This window comes from Rhinoraja longicauda, chromosome 5, assembly GCF_053455715.1.
Source record: "Rhinoraja longicauda isolate Sanriku21f chromosome 5, sRhiLon1.1, whole genome shotgun sequence".
NCBI classification, from domain to species: Eukaryota; Metazoa; Chordata; class Chondrichthyes; order Rajiformes; family Arhynchobatidae; genus Rhinoraja; species Rhinoraja longicauda.
The window spans coordinates 30,856,540-30,875,368 of record NC_135957.1 but is presented as its reverse complement, the minus strand read 5'-3'; the positions used below and the strand labels follow the sequence as shown (position 1 = coordinate 30,875,368).

General features: G+C 42.8%; 2 protein-coding genes across 2 annotated transcripts in view; both read right to left on the bottom strand.

Moving 5' to 3' along the window:
* kidins220b (kinase D-interacting substrate 220b) overlaps positions 1-18,829 on the bottom strand; it is a 294,629-nt gene that overhangs the window by 153,663 nt on the left and 122,137 nt on the right. The window lies entirely within an intron of this gene.
* mboat2b (membrane bound O-acyltransferase domain containing 2b) overlaps positions 1-18,829 on the bottom strand; it is a 96,804-nt gene that overhangs the window by 53,126 nt on the left and 24,849 nt on the right. Inside the window, exon 2 of the mRNA XM_078399229.1 lies at positions 8,470-8,615. Within this exon, the coding sequence (XP_078255355.1) occupies positions 8,470-8,615 (146 nt within the window). The remainder of the gene's footprint in view (positions 1-8,469; positions 8,616-18,829) is intronic.

The window sequence follows — 18,829 nt, the reverse complement described above, 5'->3', positions numbered from 1 at the left end:
GTATTTTGCAACCTTCTGGAATGAATGTGGACTGTTTCAACTGCAGGTAAACTACTCTCTCATCGTTTCCTTATTAGCGTCTCTTTCTCATCTAATTTCTATTCAAGGTATTCCTAAAGGTCAGCACTCGTGCTCCTTATCACCAAAATCACCCTTTACTTACCCGTCTCCATATGGTTTTGGTCTTGCATTCCTCCCCTCATCTCAACTCCAAGTTATGAGGAGGGGTCCCTGATCTAAAAGTCTAGGGTTCATTCTACTGCTTGACATTGAGGGGAAGGGTCTGGTGGAGACACCTCAAACAAAAGAAGGCATATCAGCCCGGGGAGGGGGGGGGGGGGGGGAGGGTGTGGAAGGGGGGAAGGTTGCTTGGCATAAAGATAGTTTGTGAAAGATAACTTTCATGAATTAATAGATGCTGAGAATGTCGCAGGTGTTTCAGTACTGTTCTTGTTTTTGCATGCATTTTTAAATTCAGAATAAAGTTTATTTTTGAAATTAAAAAATCGCTTGGTACGTCTTCCAACTGATATTGCTCATCTGGTTGAGTTCTTTCAGCAATTTCTGTTTCAATATTTCTTTAGCATTTCAATGAAATAAACGCCACAATTTACTCAATTATGATAGGTCATTTCTCAAGCCTCATAAAAACAAAGTCACTGGATAAATTTACTTGCAATGATGACCAATATTGCACAAGGTGTGGCTGGGATACAATTTATTAGTCATACACTAAATACTTTTGGAATCGTTAGCTATAAATGTGTCACTGTTACAGCTCATTCCGCATCCTGAACTGGAAATGACCAATGTTGCCATCCTTGAATGTTGCCATCCTTGCCATCCCTACAGAACAAGACCTTCATCCTCAACGACTTCTTCATCACCCGTGGATTGGACTTCTTACTGCTCACAGAATCCTGGCTTAACCCTGGTGAGCTTGCTCCACTCGTGGAACTCTGTCCTGATAACTGTCACTTCTTCACCTCGCCTAGGCTCTCCGGACGCGGTGGGGGCTTAGCCACTGTGTTTAAGAAACATTTCAACTGCCGGCTCCTGAACGCTGATAATTTCTCCAGTTTCGAGGTGCAACTAATTAAAGTAGGCCTAGCCTATCCCCTCTTAATTGTTCTTGTGTATCGCCCACCAAAAATGCATAAGGACTTCATCACCCAATTTGCTGATCTGGTTTCTAGCATTTTGCCCAAATTTGACCGGATCATGATTCTTGGTGACTTTAATATTCATGTTTGCTGTCCCACTAAGCCTCTTGTGAGTGAATTTATGCACCTGGTTGAGTCCTTCAATCTGACTCTTCACACCACGGGACCCACTCACAAGTTAGGCCATACTCTCGACCTAGTGTTATCGTCCGGATTCCCAATCAACAACATTGAAACTACTGAAGCCTGTCTATCGGACCACAGCGCTATCATTTTTGACGCATCTCTGCCTTTATCTCCCGCAAAATCTCATCTCCCTGTTCGCTACTCCCGCGACATAAATTCATTGACTGCCAGTAAATTCTCCGAGGCTCTCACAGCTGCCCCCAACATCTGCACTATTGAGGCCTCTCCCCCCCATCTCAGCACTGAGGATCTCGCCTCTTTATTTAATATCACTTGCTCTTCCATCCTGGATTCTATCGCTCCCCTTAAAATGAAAAAGCCTAAGCCCAAAGGTCGGCCGTGGCTCAATGACTCCACCAAAGCCCTAAGAAGGGAGTGCAGAAAATCAGAAAGGAGGTGGAAATGTGACAAGCTTCAAATTTCCTTCGAAATTCTGAGAAACAATCTTCTCAAATACCAGGAAGCAGTAAAGTCTGCTAGAGCACAATACTTCTCCGACCTTATTTCCAAAAACTCTCACAACTCCAAGGTCCTATTTAGAACAATTACCTCTGTCATATGTCCCGCCCCCAGTACCAGCTTAGTTGGGTCCCCTGCTAAGTGCGAAGAATTCGCTAAGTTTTTCACCAACAAAGTTGAGAATATTAGAATGAACATTTCCCCTCCCACCCGTGACCTAGCTGTCTCACTAGTCTGTTCATCTAAATTGGACTGCTTCCAACCCGTCACTCTATCCTCCCTTGCAAAGCTTGTCTCCGCTATGAAACCTGCAACCTGCCCCCTTGATCCAGCCCCCACTGCCCTTCTGAAGGATGTCATTGCAATAGCCGGTCCCAGCATCCTCTCTATTATCAACAGTTCTCTGGCCACTGGCACTGTTCCAACCAGTTTCAAGCACGCGGTGGTCCAGCCCCTACTGAAAAAACCTAACCTAGACCCCACCTTGCCTAGCAACTACAGACCCATTTCCAAACTGCCATTCCTGTCAAAAGTCCTTGAAAAGGCAATATTAAACCAATTAGTGCCCTACCTGCACCAAAACACCATCCTGGAAAGTTTCCAGTCAGGTTTCAGAGCCCACCACAGCACAGAGTCTGCCTTGTTGAAGGTACACAACGACCTGCTTCTCGCCATCGACACCGGCGACTGTGCAATCCTGCTCCTTCTCGACCTCAGCGCAGCGTTTGATACAGTGGACCACACCATCCTTATTGACCGTCTCCGGTACACGGTTGGCATTGATGGCACTGCCCTGAGCTGGTTCGCTTCGTACCTCAAAGATAGGAGTTTCGCCATCAACATAGGCAGTTATTCCTCTGCTCCAGCTAGCCTCTCCTGCGGAGTTCCACAAGGCTCCATCCTAGGCCCCATTCTCTTCTCTCTATACATGCTCCCCCTTGGCCAAATCATTCAAAGGCACGGCATTTCTTTCCACTGCTATGCCGATGACACTCAGCTTTACCTCCCCCTGAAACCCAACAACCAGTCAAATTTAAACAGCCTCTCACACTGCCTTGAGGACATAAAATGTTGGATGGCACAGAACTTCCTCCAATTAAATGAGAGCAAGTCTGAGGTCATCCTATTCGGCCCCCCCGACTCCATCAGATTGATAACAGGCAGTCTTGGAAGCCTATCCTGCCTAGTCAAACCGCATGTCAAAAACCTCGGCATGATATTTGACTCTGCATTAAAATTTGATAAGCAAGTCAACGCTGTGGTAAAAGCCAGCTTCTTCCAACTTCGAACCATAGCTAAAATCAAACCTTTCCTCCAATTCGACGACACAGAAAAAATCATTCACGCTTTCATTTCCTCCCGCCTAGACTACTGCAACTCCCTATACACTGGGATCAGCCAATCTTCCCTGTCCCGCCTGCAAATGGTCCAAAACGCCGCAGCGAGACTCCTGACGGGTACCCGTAAATGGGACCACATCACCCCGATTCTGGCCTCTCTCCACTGGCTCCCTGTAAGGTACAGAATCAACTTCAAGCTCCTCCTATTCACGTACAAAGCCCTAAATGGACACTCCCCCCCCCTACATCAAAAATCTTCTAACCCCCCTCTCTAACTCCAGGTCCCTCAGATCGGCCGACTTGGCGCTATTCACTATCCCGCGGTCTAGGCTTAAACTCAGGGGTGACCGCGCTTTTGCGGTTGCAGCTCCTAGACTGTGGAACAGCATCCCTCTCCCCATCAGAACTGCCCCTCCATCGACTCCTTTAAGTCCAGGCTCAAAACATATTTCTACTCCCTAGCGTTTGAGGCTCATTGAGGAGGCGCTGTGAACTGTTTGCGTGCTACTGTATGTTTTCATTTTTTTTCTATTGGAACCTAATCAAATGTACAGCACTTTGGTCAACGTGGGTTGTTTTTAAATGTGCTATACAAATAAAATTGACTTGACTTGACTTGACTTGAATATGCATGATGTAATTACAAAATTTAATAAAAGTTAAGCCTGCTTGAAAACACCAAGTAAAATCGAGAGCTTAAGACGCTCAAAACTTCCTACGTGCTTTTAAAAACATTCTTGCTGTTTGTCAGCTGCAGAGGTCAGTGGAACGAACGTAGTAAAAATGTTTCAAGGTGCTTCACAAGAACTTAATTGATTGAAAGGTACAGCAAAGAATCAGGCCCTTCAGCCCATTGAGACCCTGCTAACCATCAGTCACCTGTTCACACTAGTTCTTTGTGTGGAAAGGAACTGCAGATGCTGGTTTAAACGGAAGATGAAGCAGGGTCTTCAATTCTTTCTCTCCTGAAATGCTGCCTGGCCCGCTGAGTTACTCCAGCATTTTGTGTCTACCTTCGATTTAAACCAACATCTCCAGTTTTTTTCCTACACAGTCAATCTCCGGGTTACATAAAGACTACTCTAAACTGTCCGCAAGCTGATATCCGTGTTAGTTTTCTATGCTCTCCATATCATTTCGCTCTACAGACATTTGCTATATTTAATTGCATTGAATATTCACCATAACACTACCCATAATTAAACTAATGGAATATGGATTGTATACAGTAAATGGATAATACCACAAAACATCTTGAAAATTTCTTTTCAAAAATGGATGGATGAATTTGCAAAAAGTCGGATTTCCACAAGTCACGTTATCCGTTTCCCCGAGGAAAGGGAAATCACGCAAATCTTCTAAGCCAAGAGTACTTGTCCTCCCCATGGTAACTAGACAGTGAAGATGAAATTGGCTAAATGATTAAAAATCAGTTCACCCACACTAATGCAGCGTGTAAGCAGCATGGTTATGTAGAAAGTGTAGTTCTCTGACATGGATGATAACATTTCCAACGAGCAGAAGGTTGTCAAAAACAAAGTTTCTAGAACAGAATTTCCTCAATTGACGGTCAATGACAGAACCGTATCCATATTGAGAAGAGTCATCGATTTCCTCTTCTCATTCTTTTTGCAGTTCAGGAGTTATAGGAGAATTGGGTCATGAGGCCCATCAAGTCTACTCCGTCATTCAATCATGGCTGATCTATCTTTTCCTCTCAACCCCATTCTCCTGCCATCTCACCATAACCCGACACCTGTGCTAATCGAGAATCAGTAAATCTCCGCCTTAAAAATATCGTTGACTTAGCCTCCACAGACGTCTGTGGCAATGAATTCCACTGATTCACCACCATCTGACTAAAGAAGGTTGAAGGTCGTCTGGCCTTCTTTCAGGTTCTGACATGTAGCCAGACGGAACAGCACTGTATACTTACAGTAGGTGTGGAACAATCCAGTACCTCAATGTATAAGCTCTCACTTCTGACAGTCTTTGTTTTATTTCAAAAGTATACATCAATAAAAAATATATGCAGGAAATGCAAACAGTACACATTTTTCCTTACATTCATTGTGCCAGCAAAACACTACCATGGGACAGATGCACCTTGTGATCATGTCCCAGACTCTCCTGCTTGCTGTCATCCGAAACTTATGACATAGAAAATAGATTCTGCTAATGTTTGCAGTTGATCGCCGTCAAGTGCTTTTGTCCAACATATTCAGGATCTCAAATCTTATGAATCTTTTTCAATAATAATTTTCTCCAAAAAACATTCCAAAATTTGAATATTCATATTTCATTATTCCATAATGCATGTCATTTGTTTCCTCACAAAATTAACATCAACATGACATTAAATTTTCTTTCACATATATTGCATGAAGTCCAAGAGGTTGTTTTTATACACCCGTTCGAGTTCACAGCTGGAAGGACCCTGATGCATGGCCTTTCCACAGAGAGTCATGATGGCAGCTGCATCAAGCTTCACTGTGTCATACAGCATTTGGCCTGGGCCCTGGAACATGGCAATCGGGCTCATTTGGTTACATCCAGCTCCTTGCACTGAAAGGCCAAAATATTTTGGATAGACCAAAGGGCTCTATTGTCAGAGATAATAATCTTCCAGCAGCAACTGATGCGTGCCCTAACAAGTGTCGTTGGAAACATAATTACAAAGTCCTGCGTTTTGTGTGTGTATGGGATAAACCTGGATAATAATTACTGCATCCCTTGCAAGATCCACATTCCAGAAAGTAAGCAATGAGTGCCAATATGGACAGGTTTTGCCCACACCCTAAACTGTAAATGATGCCCACTTACTATATTACATGGAGGTGGACACAAAATGCTGGAGTAACTCAGCGGGACAGGCAGCACCTCTGCATAAAAAGAATGAGTGATATTTCAGGTCGAGACCCTTCGTCAGACTACGTCTGAAGCATCATCCATTCCTTCTATCCAGAGATGCTGCCTGTCCCACTGAGTTATTCCAGCATTTCGTGTCTAACTTCGGTGTAAACCAACATCTGCAGTTCGCTCCTACACATACTATATTACCTGTGTAGGAAAGAACTGCAGGTGCTTGTTTAAATCAAAGATAGACACAAAATGCTGGAGCAACTCAACAAGGCAAGCAGCATCTTTGGAGAGAAGGAATGGGTGACGTTTCGGGTCGAGAACCTTCTTCAGACTGATGTCAGAGGAGTGGGCGGTACAGACATAAAATGTAGTCGGACTGGTGGGAGAACTGGGAAGGGGGAGAGGATGGAGAGAGGGGGAAAGCAAGGGCTACTTGAAGTTAGAGATGTCAATGTTCATACCGCTGAGGTGTAAGCTGCCCAAGCGAAATACGAGATGCCGTTTCTCCAATTTGCGCTGGGCCTCATTCTGACAATGGAGGAGGCCCAGGACGGAAAGGTCAGTGTGGGAATGGGGGGGGGGGGAGTTAATGTGTTGAGCAACTGGGAGATCAGGTAGGTTTAGGCGGACCGAGCGGAGGTGTTCAGCAAAACGATCTCCGAACCTGCGCTTGGTCTCGTCAATGTACAGAGTTGACAACAGGAACAGCGGATACAGTAGATGAGGTTAGTGGAGGTACAGGTGAATCTCTGCCTCATCTGAAAAGACTATCGGGGTCCTTGGACAGAGTCGGGGGGGGGGTTATAGAGACAGGTGATGCATGTCCTGCGGTTACAGGAGAAAGTACCTGGGGAGGGGGTGATTTGGGTGGGAAGGAACGAGTTGACCAGGGAGTTGCGGAGGGAACCGTCTCTGCGGAAAGCGTTAAGGGGTGGAGATGGGAATATGTGGCTAGCAGTGAGATCCCATTGGAGGTGGATTATGTACTCTATGTGTAGGCTGATGGGGTGGAAGGTGAGGACAAGGGGGACTCTGTCCCAGTTATGAATGGGAGGAGGGGGAGCAAGGCTGGAGCTGTGGGATATCAAGGAGACCCCGGTGAAAACCCTCATCTATAATGGGACAGCGGGACCCCCGTTTCCTAAAGAATGAGGACATCTCCGATGATCTGGTATGGAACACCTCATCTTAGGCGCAGGTGGAGGAATTGGGAGTAGGGAATAGAGTCTTTACAGGAAGTAGGTGGGCAGAGGTGGAGCCTAGATAGCTGTGGGAGTCAGTGGGTTTATAACAGATGTCAGTCAATCATCGGTCTCCTATGATGGAGACCGAGATCAAGAAATGGTAGGGAGATGACGGAGATGGTCCAAGTGAATTTGAGTGCAGGATGGAAATTAGTAGTAAAGTTAATGAAGTCAGTGAGTTCTGCATGGGTGCAAGAGGTAGCACCAATGCAGTTGTCAATGTAGTGGCGGTAGAGTTCGGGGATAGGGCCAGTGTACGTCTGGATCAGTGATTGTTCAACGTACCCTACAAAGAGGCTGGCATAGATAGGGCCCAGGCGAGTGCCCATAGTTACGCCTTGGATTTGGAGGAAGTGGGATGAGTCGAAGGAGAAGTTGTTAAGGGTAAGGACCAGCTCTGCTAGGCGGAGGAGAGAGTTGGTAGACAGAAATTGGCTGGTTCTGCAGTCGAGGAAGAAACGGATGGCTTTAAGACCCTCCTGGTGGGAGGTGGAGGTGTAGAATAACTGAAGATCCATAGTAAAGATGAGGGAGTGGGGGCCTGGAAAATGGAAGTCATCAAATAAATACTATATTACCTGGTCACCCTCAAGTTTGTCTGACTATTGATAATGTTCTAAAGTGGGTGAAATAACATGCCAAAAAATAATATTAAATAATGTGAAACCTTTGCTTTGTTCATCAATTTTGAGGGGAAAAACGTGCCAATCTCAGAAGCAATTATGCACCATATTGGGTCTCTGCAACAAAAGAGGACAAAACCAACAAAATTCCTACCTTTGCCAGAAACAAATATGGGTGCTGAATAAAAAAATAAATTAATGTCAAGACATGATGGTGGCAGAGTTTATGTCAAGACAATAACCACTGTCTGGGTTCACATGCTACCTTTCAATGAAAGATCCTGGACTGGCTGTTAAACACAACAAAACCTCAGACTATCTTTGATTGGACTTTATTGGCTTTATCTTGCACCCACAGTTATTCCCTTTATCATATAACTGTGCACTGTGAATGGCTCGATAGTAATCATGTATTGTCCTTCCGCTGACTGGCTAGCAGGCAACAAAAGCTTTTCACTGAACCTCAGTAGATGTGAAAATAAATAAACCAAATCAAACCAAAACTCACACATGTGAACAGATGGGTGGAGAGAAATACCACTTCTTCAGGTGGGATCACATTCAAATTGTTAACCTTAAATGCAATACTTACCATCCAAAGCAGAACAGTGCAAGATAAAGTCCCAGAAGTGTGGCAACAGCATGCCTGACATAGCTGCTCGTTTGACTTGGGTGAAGATAAAGTCGAAACCATACACTTGCTAGCAGCGCAAACAATTGACACACTACAAAATTGACCTAGAAAGAGAAAAATGGAGATTGAATATGCTATACATATAAAAAATCAGAACATTTAGTTTAAAAAAAACTTTACAAATTAATTATTAAAGTATTAATTGTATTCATTCACTACAATTCCAATAGCTTAAATTAAACTGACCAAAATAATAACACATGGATACCAGATTTTTTTATTTTTTTTCTGGCTCAGTACATGTTTTCCCTGCATAGCAGTTGAAAACATTTTAGGGATGATTTACTTCAATTTGATACAAACTTGTAAACATGTTTTTTTTGGAGATAAAAGGGGTCCCGACAGAATTGAAAAAAATATTGCTTACAAGGATGGAAAAACAGGGCATCAACAGCATTCCTGGAAGTCTATTTTTCCGGTGGATTTTCATAGCTCTGGGGGGATTCACTGCAGAAGCTTTGAAACAATTCCTCCCTTGTCTGGATATGACAATCTCACATTTTGAAAAATAAAATCGATCAAGGTTTCTATTTCCACTAAAAATTACCAATTTGAATAATAATTTATCGTAATCAAAGGCCATATAAAGTGTGTTTGAACTTGAACGTTAAGAAAAAAAGGCGAAAAGATTCCACCGCTCAGCTCTGCCAGGCTCACGATAAGAATGATTCAAAAGCTTTTCTTCCTCTCACTTCAATGATCATTACTAACAACACAATACAAAATACTTAGAATCTGGAGGTAAAGCACACAACGTAATTGCTAAAAATAATCCTTGCTCTTTCTAAACCTTTTGCCTAGTTCCTAGATGGCTTTCAGCACAATTGAACAAGAGTCAGGTTTGACTTCACTCGATGTTTGATAAAACTTTTGTTCTGTGACAAAAGTAGCTTGGCTGTAATTTCACTTTACATCCACACACTGCAGAAGTAACTCTGGAGTTGATAAGGCAAGGATTAACAGTTCCCTCTGTTAATTACAAATTTAGGACTTCTGTTAAATAGGGCAGATGACAAATATAAATAGTATCAGGCTTTGATTCAAAAAGCATCGCTCAGTCAACTATTTTGAGAAAACATACTGCTCCATGCTCACACAAGAACAATCACGTTGTTAGATACTAGAGATCTACGCACATCAGCCAAGAATGTACTTGCAGCATAGAAAGTTTCTTATGCAAACCAAAGAAAGAGGTTTAGAACCTACTGTCACCTCCTCCACCCCCCAACCTCACAAAATCCTTGTTATTTATTCCCTGAAGGGTCTCGACCCGAAACGTCACCCATTCCCTCTCTCCAGAGATGCTGCCTGTCCCACTAAATTACTCCAGCATTTTGAGTCAATCTTCTGTTTATTGCACATTCTTTTTATTTGGATGTCCACACAGGTTTTCCAGTCCTGCCACTGTAGAATAAACGCGCTGAATTGAGGGCACAGCATGCTCAGTGTATTACTCTGCCAACATTATCAACCGTGACCCAAGTCAAAGCCAGAATGAGTAGCAATGACTTCTTTTCTTTCGCATCTGAAAGCTTCATATATCGCGAGCTCCAATTTGGATGATATCGGTTTCCACAATTGGACTGACAAATCATTACCTTGTTGAACAGTCACATCCGTTGTTGGGTGGCCTGACTCTACCTGCAGCCAGCTGATCATGGAATCTACTAGATCTTCTGCTTTCAAATCAAAAACTTCATGCTGTTGTGTATAACCCCCATCACTTAGTTAGTAACTCAAGTTACAAAGTAACTTTGCCCTGGCATTTCTATCTCACATCAACAAATCACAATTCCAGCCATTTGCCCTCTTTATTGTGCAAACCTGCAAGATCAGACCTAAATTTTGGTTCCAAGGGTGAAACCCACGTTTAGCACTTCAGGAATCTTCAGATGGAGCACGGAAGCAGGCCCTTCAGCCACCAAGTCCGCACCGACCAGCGATTTCCGCACACTAAGAGATTTAGATAGAGCTCTTAATGATAGCGAAGTCAAGGGATATGGAGAGAAGGCGGGAACGGGGTACTGATTATGGATAATCAGCCATGATCACGGTGAATGGCAGTGCTGGCTCGAAGGGCTGAATGGGAGTTGGAATGGTTGGCAATGGTTGGTAGACCTAGGCAGACCGAGCGTTAGTAGTCACTAAAAGGTTTGGTCTCATCGATGTACTTTAGCCCACATCAGGAACACTGGATGAAGTTAGAGGAGGTGCATGTGAACATCTGTCTAACCTGAAAGGACTGTTGGTGTCCTTGGATGGAGTCGAGGGAGGAGGTACAAGGACAGGTGTTACATCTCCTGTGTTTGTTGGGGAAAGTGTCTGGGGAGGGGGTGGTTTGGGTAGGAAGGGATGTGAACCAAGGATTTGAGGGGGGAGCGGTCCCTGCAGAAGGTGGAAGGAGGTGGAGAGGGGAAGTTGTGATTAGTGGTGGGATCCCTTTGGAGGTGACAGACATGTCGGAGGATAATATGCACGTACAAATGGATGTACAACCATGAGGCTCCAGAGCAAGACAGTGACAAATGAAAAGTAATGGGGAAATGAGAGAGTCCAGTGGTAGGAGGAATATTAGATAACTGACATAAGAGCAGCCTGGGCCAATGTGAAGCCATGTGCATGTCCAGAGACTGGCGTGGAAACCTAGAATTGGAAGGGTAGATTCTGACACCCTGACGTTTTCCAGGCAAGTGAAGAGCCAAGTGGTGGGCTATAATCTATGTTATTTGTGTTGGTGGCAGTGACCAACCATTCCAACTCCCCTTCCCATTCCCATGCTGATCTAGACACATAAAGGCTGGAGTAACTCAGCGGGTCAGGCAGCATCTCAGGAGAGAAGGAATGGGTGACGTTTCCGGTCGAGACCTTTCGTCAGACTTGATCAGTCTGAAGAAGGTTCTCAACCCGAAACGTCACCCATTCCTTCTCTCCTGAGATGCTGCCTGACCCGCTGAGTTACTCCAGCATTTTGTGTCTACCTTCCATTTAAACCAGCATCTGCAGTTTTTTTTCCCTACATATCTTGCCGCTCCACTGCGAATTCTCCTCAAGACATGTCTACTTTGAAGAAGTTCTCCTCCTCTCTTTGATGAGAGTTCAGCAACAGGCTCTCTCACTGCTCCCCCTCTGTGATTCCTCCTGCCATCAGTCTGAAGAAGGGTCTCGACCAGAAACATCACCCATTCCTTCTCTCCTGAGATGCTGCCTGACCCGCTGAATTACTCCAGCATTGTGTGTCTACCTGCGATTTAATCCAGCATCTGCAGCTTCTTTTTTCCCCCATACTGATCTCTCTGCCTGGTCTCCTCCATTGCCAGAGTAAAACCAGACACAAATTGGAGGAACAGCACCTCATATTTCATTTGCTTACAACCCAGCGGTATGAAATTTTAAGTAACTTCACCTTACACGCCCCTCCCTCCTTGCCCCCTTCCTCCACCCTGATAGTTTTACCAGTTCCACAGTTCTCCACGTTGTTTCTCTTGAGATCACGCCTTCCCAAGCCAACAATGGACCTACCAGGCACCCTCCTGCCCAAGGTCATTTGTGGCTGACCCTGACTGGTCCTGGTCAATTCTCTCCTCCAGCTCTTCACCTTCCCCTCCCCTCTTGTGTCTATCTTTCACACTAGCTTTACGTTATCCTACTTTATGGAGCAATTTTGCAGAGGCCGATTAACTTACAAACCAGCTCATCTTTGGGACATCGGAGGAAACTGAGCATCCAGAGGAAACCCACACTGTCACACGGAAGAACGTGCGAATGCCACGCAGACAGGTCCTTCGGTCAGGATCCAATCCAGCACCAGAGACCTGGGTTGGATCCTGACCGAAGGACCTGTTGTGGAATTGTGGAACCTGAGCCAGGAACGAGCTATTGCCACCAAATTTTGTGTTTAACTTTTTTTAATCTGTGTAATGCGTTAACGTTTAATGTTGAATTCTAGTCCATTCAAAATTTTGATTTAAGTTAAATACAAGGAAATAAATTTCAAATTTACTCTAGACCCAACAATGCATTCAATTGAAGATAATCACCCATTCTATTATTTAATCTCTAATTCAGTCTTTTATTTGCCTCCTCTTGTATTTTCAAAGGTTTTATTTGTTTTTTTCATTGCCTCAAGATTTGTCAGAGGAGAAAAAACAGCCAAGCCAGTTTGTTAATTGAAGGCTTAACACCTTTGAGTTGCAGTGATTATAACTTTGAATTGTCACTGCTGCGAGTCACACAAATAGAAAAGTAGTTTGTCTGGTTCTTCAACTTCAACCAATAGCTCGTTCCTGGCTCAGGTTCCACAATTCACAATTCCTGATGGAAGTAACTTTTCTGTCTGTTTCCATTCCTTTTGATGCGTTCCAGTGTTGACCATTATTTTTCCATTGCAAAAATAATTTAGTGCCCCTCCCAAACCTTAAAATTTAGAAGGATGAGAGGAGATCTTATCGAAACGTATAAGATTATTAAGGGGTTGAACACGTTAGAGGCAGGAAACATGTTCCCATTGTTGGGGGAGTCCAGAACAAGGGGCCACAGTTTAAGAATAAGGGGTAGGCCATTTAGAACTGAGATGAGGAAAAACTTTTTCAGTCAGAGAGAGTTGTAAATCTGTGGAATTCTCTACCTCAGAAGGCAGTGGAGGCCAATTCTCTGAATCCATTCAAGAGAGAGCTAGATAGAGCTCTTAAGGATAGCAGAGTCAGGGGGTATGGGGAGAAGGCAGGAACTGGGTACTGATTGAGAATGATCAGCCATGATCACATTGAATGGCGGTGCTGGCTCAAAGGGCCGAATGGCCTCCTCCTGCACCTATTGTCCATTGACCAGAAATACCTCCACCTATTCACCTGCAGTACATCTATTCAAGACATCTGTTGACGTGGTCAACAGGGACTGCAGTTATTGGAAAATTAGCAAAAAAACCTGCTGGAGGAACTCAGCAGCTGCAGCAACATCCGTGGAAAAGTGGATAGATAACGTTTCAGGTCAGAACCCATTATTACTTGTACAGTGAATGTTTAAGGATCTGCCTACAACACACTGTAGGCAGATCCCTTAAACATTCACTATTAACCATTAATCCATTTAAACATTTACTGCTTCCGTGTGGCAGCGTGGGTTTCCTCTGGCTGCCAGGGTCCATTTATTGCTGAACTCTGCTTAAGTTTAATTGAATTGGAAGACGAGCTGTAATTTGCATTGGAGTGAAAGATCAACTTTAGTTTTTTTTTTTGCAAAGTTCTAAGTTGTAATTTAATTGTATTTTTAAAGATTTCTTATTTGGAAAGATGTCCCATGGGGAAATAGCCTTTAATGTGAACAGTAATTTAAAACATTGCAAAGAATCATTCATTATGAAAATCGCTATTTTATTTTCCTCCCTCCTTTTGTTGATGCAGGTTGATGGCGAAGAAATCACAGTCCAGGTTTATCCTGCACAATGGGATTTTAACTTGTCTACTCTTCTGAATCTTAAACATTCATAATATTTGTTGTTCCTGCCCTCGATTTTGTCTCTGCTATGGAAATTCTAGACCATATTTTTTAATCTCAGTTTACCTCAATATTCTTATCGACCACTTTCACAAACCTCTGCTTCCAGATTCTGCCTTTTGTATTAATTTGAATCAAGTCTCATACATGCAATATCTATGTGCTGTTTTGTCTGCGATAGTTTATAATCCAGCTCCAAATTGGATGGTCAACAAGTAGATTACAGCTTCGAAAATAGAGTACCTCAGCGGGTCAGTCAGCGTCTCTGGAGAAAAGGAATAGGTGACGTTTCGCTTCGCCTGGAAAATGTGCCTGGACACGGGATGGGTGGAGATGAAAAGGATACATTGCATTTGTCTTCTCTTTCAGATTACCATCACCGGCTATGCGATACAATAGTTTGTGACCAATGCAATAGATTTTGGTTGGGTGGGAAAGTAATTGTTCAGTGCTTTAGCAGTGTGTTGTTGATTGCATTGTACCATTACCCACACAAAGCCACCAGGAAAACAAAATGGAAAGTGCTGGGAATAATCAGGAGATCAACTGGAATGGCCACACAGCAGTAAAGTTGCTGCCTTACAAGACCAGAGACACTGGCTCGATCCTGACTATGGATTTTGTCTGGACAGAGTTTCTTCCCACATTCCAAAGACGTGCAGGTTTGTAGGTTAATTGGCCCCTGTAAATTGTCCCTGGTGTGTGGGATAGAACTATTGTACGGGTAATCGGTGGGCCGAATGACCTGTTTTCATGCTGCATCTCTAAACTAAACTAGTACACTGCTATATATTTGCATTCATTTTACTTACAATTGATCGGTAATTGCAGGATTTTAATTTTAACCACAAGTGTTATTCTAGATATTCTAAATAATTAGAATATATGTTTAAAATCTAGTGTCTTTCCCTTTGATAAAACTCCATAAATTCTCAAAAGTTGAATTGACTCAATTTTGTCCCTCATTTGAATGGATACTTGGGAGGATGATGTGGAGGATGATGTTCAGGGTCGAAAAATGTGGGAGGATGATGTGGCTGCTGTCATGACAAATTCACTGGGCCAATAGAGTGTGGTATGGTGTTGGTAGGTAATTGCCAGAATTGGTTCTCAAGTGAAGAATGGGCTATTATTTCAGATTTCCAACATATGCGATATTTTACTTTTGGATAAGATTGTCCTTGGTGTTGGGAATGCCTCGATGATTCCATTCAGAAAATACTAAGGGACGAAAAGGCTTGTTCAAGAGGGAGTCGAATCTAAGCTATTGAGGGCGTGCAGCGTAGGTTTACTAGGTTAATTCCCGGAATGGCGGGACTGTCATATGTTGAAAGACTGGAGCGACTAGGCTTGTATACACTGGAATTTAGACGGATGAGGGGATCCTATCGAAACATATAAGATTATTCAGGGGTTGGACACGTTAGAGGCAGGAAACACGTTCCCAATGTTGGGGGAGTCCAGACCCAGGGGCCACAGTTTAAGAATAAGGGGTAGGCCATTTAGAACAGAGATGAGGAAATAATTTTTCCGTCAGAGAGTTGTAAATCTGTGGAATTCTCTGCCTCAGAAGGCAGTGGAGGCCAATTATCTGAATGCATTCAAGAGAGAGCTAGATGGAGCTCTTAAGGATAGCAGAGTCAGGGGGTATTGGGAGAAGGCAGGAACAGGGTACTGATTGAGAATGATCAGCCATGATCACATTCAATGGTGGTGCTGGCTCGAAGGCCGAATGGCCCACTCCTGCACTTATTGTCTACTGTCTAAGTCAGTAGGAGGAGCATAGAGAGGCTGGGAGTACTGAAGGATTGGACTAGAAATTTAAGGGGGAAATATAATCAGTGGAAATGCTCAGGGTCGAAAATGCTCATGGACCATGTTAGAAAGCAAACTGCTGGAGCAACTCAGCAGATCGGGCAGCACCCGTGGAGTGAAATCGATGGACGATGTTTTTTGGGGGTGGAGTCCAATCCGCAGTCTGAAGGAGAAGAGGGAAGATAGCTGGAAGAAAGAGGCAAAAGGGAAGGGGCACTTCAACCACTATGCTCCTCCTGCTGATTCAGACTCAAATTCCTCTTGAAATCTGTTCCTCTCTTAATATTTTCTGAACAGGATCATCGAGGCACTCCCAACACTCAACCTATCCAAGGATAAAATACTGCACATGCTGAAAATCTGAAATAAAGGCCCATTCTGTGGCTGAGAACCAATTGTCAATTACTTACCAACGCCACACCACACTCTACAGTCCAAGTCTGAAGTAGGTTTCCAGCCTGAAACGACACCTATCCATGTTCTCCTGAGATGCGGCCAGACTCGCTAAGCTACTCCATCACTCTGCGTCTTCCCAAAGAACTGGTCAGGAAATCACCCCCGTTGTCCCTCTCCACATCACCCTCCAGGTATCCACACAAATATGGGACAAAATTACATCAGTTTAATTTTGAGAATTTATGGATTTTTACCAAGGGGAAAGACACTAGATTTACAGTAAATGTTTATTACGATTATTTTGAATGACTTAAATAACACTTACGGGTTTAAAATTTAAATGTCACAGGTGCTGGTCAATCTGAAAATGAAAATTAATGCAAATACTGTGCACAGACCTCCTATCCTGTTGAGTTTATTTCCAGAATGTTCTGTTTGATTTCAGTGGTAGCTTTGTATGAACAAATGTACCATGCAACCGATGATACAGTGCTAAAGCACTGAACAATGTATTTGCCAACTGAACTACATAACTTTAGTCGAGGAAAAATACAACCTTCATATAATTTCCCCTTCTCAAGATACGGTAGTTATTAAAATCTTGCTAAAGATAGCAAACCTCCATAGCATTGTTCATAGACTATTTCTCTCACAGTTGGTGCTGGAAATCATTGAAATATACACACAGGAACACACCCTTCAGCCCACTGAGTCCATGCTGACTATTGGTCATCCGTTCACATTAGTTCGACCTTACACTTTTTCATCCACCCCCTCAGTTTCAGTTTAGTTTATTGTCACGTGTATCGAGGTACAGTGAAAAGCTTGTGTTGCGTGCTAGCCAGTCAGCAGAAAGACAATACGTGATTGCAATCGAGCCATTTACAGTGCACAGATACACAATAAGGGAATAACATTTAGTTAAGATCATAGTTAAATTAAGAAACGTTGCTGTAGGAATAGAGATTTAAGAGTGTGGAGCGATTGTAACATGTGATTGTAGATTTGCTTCTGTGGCTAGCATTGCACACTGGGTTGGGTACCATCTTGGAACCTACACTGCCTGACCACTGAATAACTGCACCTCTTTGGGTCTTGTTCTTTTGCATGTATGAGACTTGGTTCAAATCAAAGCAGCAGGTATCATTTTGTGTGTGCGGAAGTGTGTGTAAGCTATCAAAAATATAGAGATAAACCAAGATAAAAAACATGGTTTAGAACTTCAGTAGAGCCAACGTCAAGGCACAGGTAATATGATGAACGTTCAAGATCCTAAAGAGTGGGGATGCTGACATCCTGTTATGGACATACATTAACAAAAGGAGGGAAGATTTAGAGTAACCAGTTTAACTCTTCTTTGCAATGTTTAAGATTACTGTGTACATTAAGTGTAATTTACCCACATGGCTCCTTTACAAACAAGAAACATTAAAAAATATAATGTACAACTCAAAAAAACACTGCGAAAACTAAAGTTGATCGTTCACTCAAATGCAAATTACAGCTCACTTCCCAATCCAATTAAACTTAAGCAGAGTTCAACAGTAAAATGCACTGAAGTGGACAAATCTCTTAAACATTCACTATTCAAGTAATAATGATTAAAAACAGATCAAACTTCGACTATCAAGTTAACACTTTCTTACAGATTTGTTCAGAAAACAATCCTAACCTACCAAAATGTTAGTTTTGTAGATCACCTATATCACTAATAAATAATACTAATAAATAATCACCTATATCACTATAATAAATACATAAATAGGGTGTAACCATTAAATCTGCAGAAGGGTCTCAACCTAAGACGTCACCCATTCCTTCTCTCCAGAGATCCTGCCTGTCCCGCTGAGTTACTCCAGCATTTTTTGTTTATCTGCGATTTAAACCAGCATCTGCAGTTCCGTCCCACATATTAATTTATATTTGTTCATTCATATTGCAATAGTCATATTGTAAAAGGAGCCAATAGATTACTGTTCGGGTAATATTTTTCTTGTGTGTCTGCCTACTGTCAATAGGTTACTAGGGACAATCCACAAAATTAATTTGATGTAATATCCATGATCATTCATTTGTGTACAACCAATTCTCTCAATCACAAGTATGTGAGACATGACCATCTCATTAGAGCCTTTACACGATTTTTACAAATCATAACTTGCATATTTGCAATATTAGTTAATTTAAATACTGACACCAACTATTCAGATTAAAAAATACTACTTTCCATTTTAAAGGCCAAATTGCATCTCGTGGCAATAATGAAAAATATATCAGTTTGATATTTCATAAGCTCACAAGTGATAGGAGCAGAATTAGGCCATTCAGCCCATCAAGTCTACTCCACCATTCAATCATGGTTGATCTATCTCTCCCTCCTAACTCCATTCTCCTGCTTTCTCCCCATAACCTCCGGCATCTTTACTAATCAAGAATCTATCTATCTCTACCTTAAATATATCCACTGACTTGGCCTCCACAGCCTTCTGTGGCAAAGAATTCCACAGATTCACCACCCTCTGACTAAAGAAATCCCTCCTCATCTCCTTCCTAA